This window comes from Stenella coeruleoalba, assembly GCF_951394435.1.
Source record: "Stenella coeruleoalba genome assembly, chromosome: 15".
In the NCBI taxonomy this organism is placed as follows: domain Eukaryota; kingdom Metazoa; phylum Chordata; class Mammalia; order Artiodactyla; family Delphinidae; genus Stenella; species Stenella coeruleoalba.
The window spans coordinates 52596552-52610061 of record NC_137161.1 but is presented as its reverse complement, the minus strand read 5'-3'; the positions used below and the strand labels follow the sequence as shown (position 1 = coordinate 52610061).

At 53.6% G+C, this 13510-nt stretch overlaps 1 protein-coding gene across 2 annotated transcripts in view; it reads left to right on the top strand.

The window, feature by feature from the left end:
• Window positions 1-5677: 5677 nt before the first annotated feature.
• SRL (sarcalumenin) overlaps window positions 5678-13510 on the top strand; it is a 33374-nt gene continuing 25541 nt past the window's right edge. For both annotated transcript variants that reach the window (XM_079946331.1, XM_079946330.1), the window contains exon 1: window positions 5678-5958. In XM_079946331.1, coding sequence (XP_079802457.1) covers window positions 5898-5958 — 61 coding nt within the window. In that variant the 5' untranslated portion in view covers window positions 5678-5897. The remainder of the gene's footprint in view (window positions 5959-13510) is intronic.

Sequence of the window (13510 nt, the reverse complement as noted above, 5' to 3'; positions counted from 1 at the left end):
GTTGTCTTGTTCTTATTTTAAGGACACTGTGAATTGGCAAGTGATCAAGTTACACACATGGGAAGACTTACGTATGTAGTGCCGTTTGCTTTTGTATCAGCCTTACAAATGGCTCCATTTTGTGTGCCTGCCTTTGTGTGGTTTTCATCTCCTGTTGCGTCCAATTCTTGCTTTCTTGGTGTACTTTATGGATATTTGGGAGTCATCTTTATGCTTTCCTGGCACAGCGTGGGTTATGATAAATAAATGCTGCTTGTTGCCCTGATTTCGGGGCATCCCTGTCAGCAGGGCATTCGCACCAGCTATGTGAGATGTTTGAAGGGTTGTCTAGTGGAAAGGGGTGGGGGGGGCGCTTCCTGTGACCTTGGCCGCCTTAGCTGTTGGTTAACTGGCCTCAGACAAGTACATAAAGCACATGCAAATCCTCCAGCTGCCTCTTGGAGCTGGCTGGCCACGCTGTCCTTAGCCTGAGACTGTAGTCTCTGGCTCTCCCCTATCCCACCCGAGCCCATCCCATGGGTCCTTCTTTATCTGGCTGCCTCTCTGTGCTTTCCTGGATGCTACCATCCTTGTGGCATTTGTCTTTTTCCCTCTCTCTGGAGTTCTGTGTGCCTCCCTTGCCCTGCAAGTCCTGCGCTAGGGGTGAGGTTAGTGCCATCCCCTGCCTTGGTCCCCTCTCTCCTCTTGCCCTGCTGAGTTGCAGCTTCTGGTGTTGATTGACGTGAGCGTGTGCTGGCTGAGAGGAGGGGTAGGACTGGGGGCTGGGGGGCAGGTTGGGCCCTGAATCCGGCAGCTGTAGGAAGGAATGAGCTCCCCAAACCAGCTCTTCCCCCACCACACCCCTGGTGTTGAAAAGGAGCTAGGAGTGACAGCTGCAGAGTTTCCTGAATTAGGGGGCCTAGGTCACAGGTTCCTGCTGGTACGGCCTGTCTCCGTGGCAGCCTCAGGATCAAGTTCAAGAGGAAATGGCAAAGTGATTGGAGAAGGCTGTGGTGCTGTACACATTCCAGAGATTCGTTGTCTGCCTCACGTTGCCTCCCCTCCTGTGGGAGATAGAGAGGATGCTCTGAAAATTTGGAAAGAGAATTGACGAAAATCTGTTCCCTTGTAGGGAGGAGGAATTGTCTGGGGTGGATGGGCGCAGAGGGTTAGTGGGGGGCTGCATGTTTGAGATCAGGGGAGAGGCGGTCTCCATTCTCTAGGGGACTCTTGTGGTGCGTGTCCCTGGCTTCCTGCGGGAAGGTGCGGTGGCAGGTGAGGAGGAGATCTGGAGCATTGTGGCTGGTTGTGGGCCTCACCTCGTATTCAAAACAGCAGAGTTAATGCTCTCTGGTAGTGAGTTCCCTGTCACTGGAGGTGTTCAAACAGAGGTCTCTGTCAGAGCTATTGTGGGGGGGATTCCTGCACTGGGTATGAATTTGGGTCCTTCTAAGGTAGATAGCCTCTAATTCCTGAGGTAAATGGAAAGGTTCTCTCAGTGAGGGCTACTTTAGAAGAAATGAAATCTGCTGACACCTTGATTTTGGACTTAAACAGCCTCCAGAACTATGAGAAAATAAATTTCTGTTGTTTAAGTCCCCAGTCTGTGGTATTTTGTTATGGCAACCCTAGCAAACTAATATACTGTCCTTTTGTGACTTTTGTTTCACTTAGCATAGCATTTTAAAGGATTATCTATGTTGTAGCATGTATTAGTTTTGTTTTTTTAATGGCTGAATAATATCCCATCGTATGGATGGACCACATTCTGTTTATCCATTCATCTACTGATGGACGCCTCGGCTTTTTTTCACCTTTTGGCTGTTGTGAATCATTGCTGGCTGTACAAGGATCTGTTTGAGCTCAGACAGGGCATGTTTAAATTAAATGCAGTCAACCCTTTAAGCAGTGCTGGGCTCACCCTCCCCGTCTGCCTGGCTTGGGTTCCTGTGGTTTCTCTGACCCTCTCTCTGTCCTGCACCCTCCGCCCCCTGTCACAGCCCTCCACTCTCTTCCCTGCCCTGCTAATTCCTCTCCCTACCCCCCCATGGATGACATTCACTTGATTGATGGGAGAAGCCCCGGGTTTGTGAGTCGGGCAGATCCGGGTTCAGGTCCAGCAGCTCCGTTCTGAGTTGGTGACGTTGAACAAGTCCCTTCAGCCCTGAGCCTCGGGCTCCACTGTGAGGTGGTGACGTCCGCCTCTTGTCCCTTGAAGCCCCTGGTGGGGCGGGCGCCTCCTTGGCTTGGACGTCCTTTTCTCTCCCGTGACCGAGCGCTGCGTCCTCCCTCACGGGGAGCGCCCCCCCAGCCCCCCAGCGTGCACATGGGTTGGAAGACTCAGTGTTGGTGTGTCAGTCAGGGTCTCCCGAGAAACAGCCAAGGGGACATGTGTTTACAGAGGGAGGTTGTGGGGACCGGAAAGTCGGAAATGCACGGGGGAGGTGGCAGCTGGAGAGTCAGGCAAGTCCATGAGTCCAAGTTGCTGTGTAGTCCAAACGCAGAACTCCTTCCCCTTGGGGGACCTCAGTCTTTTCTCTTAAGGCCTTCAACTGATTGGGTGAGGCCCACCCACATTAGGGAAGATGGTCTGCTTGAGTCAGAGGCTGTGGATTTAAATGTTAAGCACGTCTGAAAAACACCCACACAGCAGCACCAAGACTGATGTTTGACCACACAGCTGGGCCACATGGCCTTGTCAGGTTGACACATAAAGTTAACCATTGCAATCGATAACTCATCAGTTCTCTTCAAACTGATCTATAGATTCATCCTAATCCAATTAAACTCCAAGAAGGCTTTTAAAAAAACAATTGACAGGCTGATTCCGAAATTCATGTGGAAGTGCATGAAAGGGACGAGAATAGTCAAAACAACTTTAAAAAAGAAGATCAAAGTTGGAGACTTCACACTACCTGTTTTCAAGATTTATTAGGAAGCTATGGTGATCAAGATAGTGAGGTATTAGTGAGGGGATAGACACATAGATCAATGGAACAGAATGTAGTCCAGAAATAGATTCACACATATATGGTCAATTGATTTTCAAAAAAAGATGCAAAGGTGATTCAGTGGCCATTTTAACAAATGGCCAGTTGTGCTGGAACAACTGGACATCCATTTGTAAAAATCTAAATCTTGCTCCACATCTTGCAACATATTAAAAAAATGGCAGAAAATGGATTATAGGTCTAAATGTAAAACCTGAAACTATTACATTTCTAGAAGAAAACAGGAAAAAAATCTTTGTGACCTTGGGTTAGGCAAAGAGTTCTTCAGTATGACACCAAAGGCGTAATTCATAAAATAACAAATTGATCAATTGTACTTGATAAAAATTAAGAACTTCTGCCATTTGAAAGACATGTGAATGAAAAGTTAAGCCACAGACTTGGAGAAACTATTTATGAATGATGTTTCTGATAAACAGCTTGTCTCCAGCGTATGTAAAGAACTCTTAAAACTCAATAAAAGAGGGGTCTTCCCTGGTGGTACAGTGGTTGAGAGTCCGCCTGCCGATTTAGGGGACGTGGGTTCGCGCCCCGGTCCGGGAGGATTCCTCGTGCCGCGGAGCGGCTGGACCCGTGCGCCATGGTCACTGAGCCTGCGCGTCCGCAGCCTGTGCTCCGCGGCGGGAGAAGCCATAACACTGAGAGGCCCGCGTACCGCAAAACAAAACAAAACAAAAACTCAATAAAAGAAAACAACCGGTAAAAAAGAGGCAAAACGGGCTTCCCTGGTGGCGCAGTGGTTGAGAGTCTGCCTGCCAATTCAGGGGACGCGGGTTCGTGCCCCGGTCCGGGAAGATCCCACATGCCGCGGAGTGGCTAGGCCCGTGAGCCATGGCCGCTGAGCCTGCGCGTCCGGAGCCTGTGCTCCGCAACGGGAGAGGCCACAACAGTGAGAGGCCCACGCACTGCAAAAAAAAAATAGGCAAAAGATTTGAACAGGCACTTCATCGAAGATGCACTGAAGAAGTGGATGACAGGGACTTCCCTGATGGTCCAGTGGTTAGGACTCCATGCTTCCACTGCTGGGAGCCCGGGTTCAGTCCCTGGTTGGGGAACCTGCAAGCCGCATGGTGTGGCCAAAAAAACCCCCAAAAAACCAAAAGAGAAGTGGATGACAGATATACACATGGGAAGATGCTTAATATCATTAGTCGTTAGGAAAATGCAAATTAAACCTACAATGCAATATCACTACACACCTGTAAGGATGACTAAAATTTGAAAGACTGACCAAGTGCTGGTAAGGATGTGGAGGAAGTGGTGGTGGGAATGTAAAACGGTACAGTCACCTTAGAAAAAAATTTAAGGGGGCGAGGGATAAATTAGGAGTTTGGGATCAACATATACACATTACTATATAAAAAATAGATAAACAACAAGGACCTGCTGTATAGCACAAGGAACTATACTCAATACCTTGTAATAACCTAGAATGGAAAAGAATATAAAAAAGAATATATATATATATATGTAACTGAATCACTTTGCTGTACACCTGAAACACAATATTGTAAATCAACTATACTTCAATAAAAATTTTAAAAAATTAATTAATAAAAGAAAGAAAAAATTTAAACACCTACCAGCCAATCCACTCCTAGGTATTTACCCAAGAGCAATGAAAGCGTATGTCATAATGAATTGTACACGAACGTTCATAGCAGCTTTATTGGTAATAGCCAAAACTTGGAAACCACCCAAAAGTTTCTCAATAGATGATGGATAACAAACTGTAGTCCATCCAGGCCATGGAATCAGGATCAAAAGGAGTGAACTATCCATACGCGCTGCAATGTGAAGAAATCTCAGCGTAATTATGCTACGTGAAAGAAGCCAGATAAAAAGAGCGCATATGGGGAGATTCCATTTATATCAAAATCTAGGAAATGCAAACAAACGTGTAGTGACAGGAAGCAGATCAGTGGTTGCCTGAGAAGGGGTAGGAGGGAGGGACATGAGGAAAATTCGGCAGTGAGGAATCTTCGTTATTTTGATGGTGGTTATGTACGTGTGTCAAAATGTATCGAATTCCACACTTTTAATACGCTGTTTGCTGTGTGGCCGTTGTACCTCAATAAAGCCATTTTAAATGTGAAGCACATGAAAGATGCCAAACTGACTTTCGCCCTTTCCTCCACAGCCAACTGTCACCCCCACAGGGACCCCCCTCCCCAGCAGGACCAGCCAGTGCTACCCCTCCTAGAACTGGCTTTCGGGGCCATCATGTGCCCTCAGGAAAAGTGCATTAAGTAGCACATAGCAGAGGCACCGCTGGAAAGGGATCTGTCCCTCCACTGTCTGACCGACCACACTCAGAGCATCCAACGCACCTCCTCGCTCCCCTTTTTTCCCTCCCGTCAGCATTCTGTCTCTTCCAGAGGCCTGGGAAGGTGAAGCTCCTCACCATCGACCTCAAAGGTCGGGTCAGGTCGCGGGGTTTCCTTAACTAACCATCGAGGCTCTCCCCTCCTGACCTTCGGGGAGGGGCTAAAACCTGTGTCAGTGGCTGTCGAATAGGCCCTTCGTTCACAAAACTGAAGCATGTGAAGGTCACTGATTGCCCAGACTTCAGCTCAAGTTACTGCAGATGCTGGGAAGACTCGGTTCCTGAGTCCCAGACCTGACCCAAAGGACGCCCCACGTTTTCTCTGCTACCCTGCCCCGTGACCCCTGTCACGTGACCCCAGGCAGCTAGGGGAGAGAATCCAGATGGGACCTGCCTTCCGGGGTCGGCAGCTGGCGCAGCAGGGTCACAGCAGCCTCCTTGCAGCCTCTGGGGTCTGAGCTGCTTGCCCATCATGTCCGTCCAGTTGCCCTAGTGACTGTGTGACCCTTCTCCCCCGCCCCGCGCTGCCACCCACCCTATAAATAGAGGCGAGGAGCAGCTGGGCTCTCTTGGCAGTCACGATGAAGGCGCTGGTCCTGCTCTGCTGCTTCGTGGCCTCGCTTCTGCTCCCAGGACAAGCAGGTATGACCCCTGCCCTGTCAGCCAGGCCAGACTGCGACCCCCACGAGCCCCCGAGGTTTTATGTTTACCATGGGGTGGGAGGCTCGGGCGGGAGATGGAGGATGAGGCCTCCGTGATTCCTGGAGCTGATGGCAGACCTTTGCTCCCAGCCGGTCTCACCGAGAAGGCACAGGGTGTGGAGACCTGAGAGCACTTGGGGCTTGTGGGGAGGCCAGAGGGAGCGGAAGCCGTGACCTGAGAGGTGCAGGCAGGTGCAAGGCCTGGAGCAGGGGGCCAGGGCCAGAGACAAGGGCTGGCCAGTAGATGTTGTGGAAGAGAACCCCAAAAGTCAAGACTAGAGCCTCCTAGATGGACAGAGACCCCGATCTTGGAGGTGGAGGGGCCCCTGGATGTCGTTGAGTTGACCCTCCCACCTGGTGGAGATCGCAGAGGCCTGGCTTTGCATGAGTGAGGGCGGGGTGGGGGGGGCACAGCTTGGAAACAATGGGACAGAGTGGGGGTCAGTTTGGGACAGGATTGGAGATAAAAGTTGGGGATCAGGCTGGAAACCAAATTGGACACAGTTCAGAGGAGGAATGGAACCCACTCGAGTGAAGCTGGGCTAGGCTGGGGGCTTCATTGGAAGGGGGCTGGGGCCTGCGTGCCGTGGTTTTCCTTTGACATCTCAGCACTTTGTGTGGCAGAGGCAGTGGCTCTGGTTACGGCATGGGGGTTATTTATAGGCATGGAAGGGGTACTCGAGCATTTTGCCACCTTTGTTCCCAAGATTCCTGGGGCTGAGTTCCTCTCAGGGATGCTCCAGGGGTGCTCTGGGGACCCCCAGGAACCCGGAACTCCTGCTTTGCCTTTTCGCGACGTCTGGCTTCCTCTGCGCTGGGGATTGTGGGGCCTGGGAGCTTCTGTTTCTTGAGGTCCCAGACCCAGGCAGGAGAGCAGCCATTCCCTGGGGGGTTAGAGACCAAGGTGGGGGGCTCTGGCCTCGCGTGTGCCGCTGGGCCCTGCCCTTGTCTGTCCTTGAGTTAATTTGGGCTCCGTGGGGCTGCAGTGGCTGGGGTGGCGAGGATTCCAAGCGGCTGTCAGGCGGCTAAGTATGGAAACAGTCGTGTCATTTGATCCTGAGCCCGGGATCCACTGCCACCCTCTCCCCAGCTCCGCCCGGCCCCAGCTGCCACCTCGCTCTGCTTCCATGCCGCTGCCCCAGGAACTTTTAGCCTTTTAGGGACATCCTTTATCTTTCCTTCCACGAAGGGAACTGGACATCTGGAATGTTCCACAGGCCTCATTGGGGGATCTTGCTGTTGGGAAAGGAGGCGGGTGGGTGCTCTGTGCAAAAATCCTCTCTTTGCAGGCCCTTTCCTTCGCAAACTCTGCGGTGTGACCCTGACCTGGCTTCCGGGAAAGGGTTGTCCACCAGTGTGCGAGGTTCCCGCCCCCCTCACCCCAGCTCAGGACTTGGGCTGTGCGTTCTTCCCGGCGGTGGGCTTTCTCACCCCTCCAGATGCGTATTGCACACCCCAAAGACTGCTTCCTCCTGCGATACCTGGGGGAGATTTCAGCCATAAGAGTGGCTTCCCCCCACCCGCATAATGACAGTCCTTCCTACTGGTTGACTTTCCCCTAAAATATGCCACCCGGTAAATGCCACCGTGCCCACAGGCAGCAGCTTTGGTCCTGAACTTCCCACCCCACTGCTGAATCCTCATTTCCATTCCCGTGTCACTCGCCTCTCACCTGTGGCAGGCAGACTTCTCTCTAACTCCCCTTCCTGCTTCCTGGGGGGACCGTACAGAGCTGCCCTTCCTTCTCTTGTGCCCATGTTGCTCCCGTGGCCCTCTGATCTGGGGTGATGGGCTCCACAGCCTCCCCCCTGAACCCTGATCCACCCTAGTCCTTGGTCTCGGGGTCCTCCTCTTTGTCTCAGGGACCTGGCCTGGGGACAAGCCTGCTCAAGGACAGAGGAGAACAGCCCCAAGAGGGTTTACTCAGTCTGCTCATTGTCCAGGTAAGGGAGTGAAAGCCAGAGGAAAGAGAGCCATGTTCAAGGTCAGACAGCAATTCAGTGGCAGGCACACCCAGCCAGGGCTAGTCTTAGCCCACCTGGGAGTTTCTGTCCTCCCTCAGCTGCTCTCTCTCTGACAGGCCTCCTTGGACGCCCCAGTCCCTCTGTCTGTGGGCGTGAGGCCACAGGAGGCTAGCTTCCCTCGGGATACAGGTCAAGACTGATGCCTTTGAACTTTGACTCCTCAGAGAGCATGTGGGGTGGGATGGGAGAGGGGCTGAGAAAACATTGCTTTGGGCTTAAGCTGCTGGCATTTGTTAGGCCGAATTTGGGACATCCTTGTTTCCCATTACCTGCTTGAGGCAGAGATGGGGGGATGGCAGGTGTCCTGAGTCTGCTCATCTGTTTCCTCCAGCCCAGCCCTGGTTTGCAGACTTGCCCACCTGTTCTGGCCCCACCCTGACATCCAATGGAGAGAGGTTGGTTCACACTGGGGCTCCCCAAGGCCCTCCATGAGCGATGGGGGTCTCTCAGGAACTCCTTCGTGACCCTTCTTCACCCACCTGGAAGGAGGCGGTTTTCATATACCCTCCGCACGGCAGCCCAGATACCACGATCCACCGTGGGGAGGGCTCTGAGAAAACGTCATGTGCTCAGGGGTCCTGGGGAGATAGCAGACCCCAGAAGCCTCTCCAGCCCTCCTGCAAGTTGTGTCCCCAGCAAGGTCCCCGACTTCTGGCTCAGTGCAGCTGGATGAGCCATAGGGAGCACGTGGTCCACCGTGTGAGGCACTAGTCTGGATTTGCTCAATGGATGCAGCCCTCAGATGTGGGCACCTTGCCTGGTGGCCTGTGGAACCACAGTTTGGGAAATGCTGGCTTTGTCTCCCATCTGGGTGTGACAGTGAAGCTCAGACAGCTAGTTCAAGGGCCAGAGCTGGAATTCTGGACCAGAAGGAGGCCCTGACGAGGCCAGTTGCATCCACCTGGCCCTTTGGTGCTTGCTTAGGTGTGGTGGGCTGGGAAGGAGCCTAATCCCTTTGGACACAGGAGAAAGATGGCTGGTCCTCCTTCAACGTGGTCTGAGAGGCCAGTACAGGGCATAGATATGATGCCTTCTGGCCTGGAACAAGGGTGGTGACTGTGGCAGGGGGAACGGGTGGGGTCTGCCGCTGTGGGATGCCCCTCCACTACTCCAAATCCAATCTAAAGCTGGACTCACAACCCCTTACATTTAAATATTGCTCGAGGATAGTGTAGGTCACAGCTGGTATGACCTTGCCAGAAAAAAAAAAAGACCAGGATCATAAAAGAACCAATTTTAAAAGTTCATCTGGGGTCCTTATGAATTTTGGGTTCTGGGGGACATCTGGATGGAGATAGTTAGCTTAGGAGGAAAGTCAGGTCTGGGGATCCAGAGATGAGATTTGTTTGAGTAAAGATGAGGGTGAGGCTGTGAGATTGCCAAGGAAGCTGTCGCAGAGAAAGAGATTCAAGGACCGGACCCTGGGGAGTGGGAAGAGGAAGAAGATAAATGGATTTCAGGAAGATGGAATGAGATCCAGGCAGAGGTGTGACCTGACAGCGGAGCGGAAGGATGCTTCCTGGAGAGGCAGTGAGTCTCACGGAGAAGCCATGGAAGGTGAGGTGTTAGCTTGGACACCAGGAAGCCGAGAACTGTCAACGAACGTCTCATATTATTCAGTGAGGACAGGGAGGCAACACATTCACCCAGTGAGACTTTTAACATTAAGTCTGTGAAGGATAAATGACCCTAAGAGGAGGTGGCGGTGGGTGGGTTTGCCAGAGGAGGCTGTGTGTTTATGGGCTGGCAGGAGGGCTCAGAGGAGCAGGAAAGGCTGATGAACACAGTGGATGGAGTGGCCTGGACGTCAGAGCTTGAGTGGGATGCACAGGTCCTAGGTGGGTCTGAGGAGACATGTCGTGGAGACCCCAGAGGGACACCATACACTCGAGGTCCCCTCAGCAGCCCTAGTACCCGTCAGGGAGCTGCACTAGGAAGTGGGGATCCTGGTCTATACTGGGGATTGCTATGGAGTGGGGAGGGCCATGGAGGGGAAGGAACCAGCTGATCTGCCCAAGAACCCTGTGGGGTGGAAAGGGAGGCTGGTTGTCCCAAGATGTGTGGACTTGCACAGCAGGGCCCAGGCCAGAGCCTGGTCTCCAGTCCCGTCCGAGATGAGGCCAGGAGATGGCCAGTGAATCAGCATTTTAGTCACAGTGGATGTTGGTCTCTTGCTGTTGGTTTACCAGCCCCAAAATCCGACCCCAGGCTCCACACCCGAGGTGTTCATTCCGCAGATGTGCACTGGGCCTGCACCCGAAAGCGCTGTGTTCAGACTCGGGTTAGATTACCTCAGTGGAAGCCGCTGGGGGGCACACAGCCCAGAGGCAGCTGGGCTCAGGTTTCCTCCAGGGTGTTTTCCCGGTGGCTGCAAGGCCTCCCTCTGTGGCTCCCTGGCCCATCGGCGGGACTCATTTTGGGCTGAGGGGACCCACGATCTGCTCTGGGAGGCCAGGCCCCTCTAAGACCACTCACCTGCCTCACCTGCCTTCTCAGGGGCCATCTGGACTCGGGAGCTAGAAGTCTGGCTTCAGAATCCTACCTCTGCCCTGTCGGGTTCCTTTTCTCCCTCTTGGTGGTTCCCTTCTCTCCCCCAACACCGGCCCTGCTCTGTCCCCCCATAATATATGCCCTGAAACTTGTTCCAACAAGGGTCAATGGCTCAACACTTAAACTGTCACTTTCCCAAACCAGTTGTTTCAAAAGAGTCAGAAGATTTTACCTTAAGGAATGCATCTCTAACATGGAATTTCTCATTGCTCTGGTGGGCAAGGTCTTACCCAAAGTCCCTAATCACGGCATTGAGGCAATAGATAGTCCATCAATTCTGAGTGCCGAGGGGTGAGCTGTAGAGCGGGGCTTTCTCTACTGGACCCTGAAAGAGGGAGGCAGGGAGTGGACTGGAGCCACGGTGGCCACAGCTGCAGAACTTGCTCAGTCCTCAGGAGGCCCCATCCTCTCTGCTCACCCCCAGCCTTTGTGACCTCAGCTGGAGGTGAAGCGGGTAGCATAATTCGGCAAATGGGATGGGTCAGTTTTAGCAGAGTTTCTGGAGACATCCATTTCCTGGTCTGTGTCACCTGTGCTGTGTCTTTCTCTGGGTTCAGGGACATCCTGTTCCATTTGGTTTCAGCCGCATCCCTCTCCAGCCCCAAAGGAGGATTTGTTCAGAGTCAAGGTCCCAGGTACCCCTCTGCCCCGGGGACAAGCCTGCACTCTTTGCTTCCTTGTCCTCCCTCTCAGAGAGCTCCAGATTAGCCTGTCCTGAGCTGCCCATCCTCAGCATGAGGGGTTTGGTGGAATCTGCTTTTAAAATGCCTGAGCTGTTAGGTCAGCTGTTCACAGCCCCAGGCAGGGCCTACAGTAGCTACCTCTCTACCCTCCAGCTCTTCCCCGGCTGGGCTGGTGTGGAGGGGAGCCTGGTTGTGGGTGTGCCCAGAGGCCTGCTTCTGAAGACCAGGAGACCATGGGGCTGGCTGGCAGCCGCTGCCTGGCCCCATCCCAGGAGCCTGTCTTTCCTGGGATTGTGTCATCGGGACGACAGGAAGGCACAGTCGCTCTTGCTCTGTCCAGCTCTCAGTCCAGGACCCAGAAGGATTTCGGGTGGGAGGTTGGCCCAGCTGGGGCAGGCTCCCCAGGTTCATTTCAAGGCTGTTAAGTGATCAGAAGAGGCTTTTCTCCTCTGGCCGTTGGGTGGGCCCTTCCCCAGGGGTCCTTGTCTTTCACAACCTGGAGAGCACTTGACCTCTAGCCCTCTGTCAACTCAGAGAGAGTGCTCAAGGGCACAGAATGAGCACAGGCTGTGTGGCCAGTCCTGGGGAGAGGAGGGCTCCTCAGAAGCAGAGGGTCCTGAAGAAATGGGTGATGTGGCCATCCCTGGGGAACCCACCCTGGGTCGGGAGCCAGGATGGACTTGTGACTTGGGGTGACAGGCAGTACGTGATCAGCAAGAGGCATGAGGGTGCAATGTGGATTTGGACGCAGCAGGAACAGAGGGGAGGAAGGGTGGGGCTGGTTAATCACACAAGGTGGGCACTTGATGGGAGAGGCCGGAAAGATGAGGCGGATGGGGGCCCTTCTCTGAAAGGCCCAGCTCTCCAGCCCCAAGGCCAGGCTGTGCCCATTGTGAGGTCCCAGCTGGCCACGCTGTGCAGGCAGGAATGGGCTATGGCCCATTGTGAGGTCCCAGCTGGCCACGCTGTGCAGGCAGGAATGGGCTGTGGCCCTGCCCCCAGGAGCCACATTCTATTTAAGGAGACGACGCGCACTGAAAAAAAGTGTAACTAACACCCCCGGCAGCTCTGGTTGGAGTTCAGAGGAGGGCTGGAAGGTTGGCCTCATGGAGGGGCAGGGTTTCAGCTACACTGGGAGGAAGGGGACCATTGCTGGACTGTCAGCTGCAAGAGGACAGGGCTGCGCATTTGTTTAATTTGCTCACCACTCCATTACCAACACTTAGCACTGCACCTGGCTCACTGGAGGCACTCGACAATGTCTGATGAATGAGGATGCAGAGACAGTGGAGTATCTGAAGATGGTGATCAAAGCCAGGAGTGGGGGAGCTCGGAGCATTGCGCTGGCAGGGATGGGCTGACACCGGCTCTGGCTAGATTGTGGGGCTCCTGTTTGGGGAGATCAGACCACCCTGATGGGTTGGAGCCCATTTGGAAGGGCCTTGAATGCCAAGCCAAGTGGCTCTCTCCCTAGCCCTCAGCATACTCTAGCCTCCTCCCCTTCCAGTGAGCCCCTCCCCTTCTCCTCCCTCTCAGATATTTTTGGATACTTCTAGAGTGGGGACTGCATTTTGAGCTCAAACAGGTGCAGGCAAAGTCTGGCCTGGAGTTCTGGGCCTGCAGGAATTGGGTTGCACTGGGAGATCAGCCCACAACCAGGCCAGGGGAGAGCCCTGGGGTTTGGGAGCAAACCCTCCCTCCCGCACCTGGTCGCTGCCAAAACTGCTGCTCCTGGTTCTCCTCCAAGTGGCCATTCATCTGCCTCCCATAGAATTTTCCCTAGATGGCAATAGGTGAGGACAAAGCCATCGCCTTGATCACTAGGTCTCTGAAGTGCATCTGATTCCATAGCTGCCTGCCCTGTACACCTGCACTCACCAGAGAGGCTTTCAGCCACTGCTGGTTACTTGGTCTTTCCTTCTGCCCTTTGTTCCAAGGATCAGGTAATAGAAGATCGCTTATTTCTCTAGCTTATCCCAGGAGGCGAAGACACCAGGAATGCTCCCTGGGACCTGGGAAGGGGTCTGGACAAACTGGTGAGGGGTCACAGCCCTTGCTGTGGCCTGGGGGAGCCCATCCTGGCCTCAGGCTCCCAGCAGAAAGAGCCTGGGTCCCGGCTGTGACAGAAACAGAAGTCCTGTGGCGAATCCACCTCCTTCTCCTGTCTTTTCCTGCCTCAGTTTTGTTTTTGAGTGGATAGTTTAGGCCAGTGGCCTCTCCATCCAGACCCCCCTTC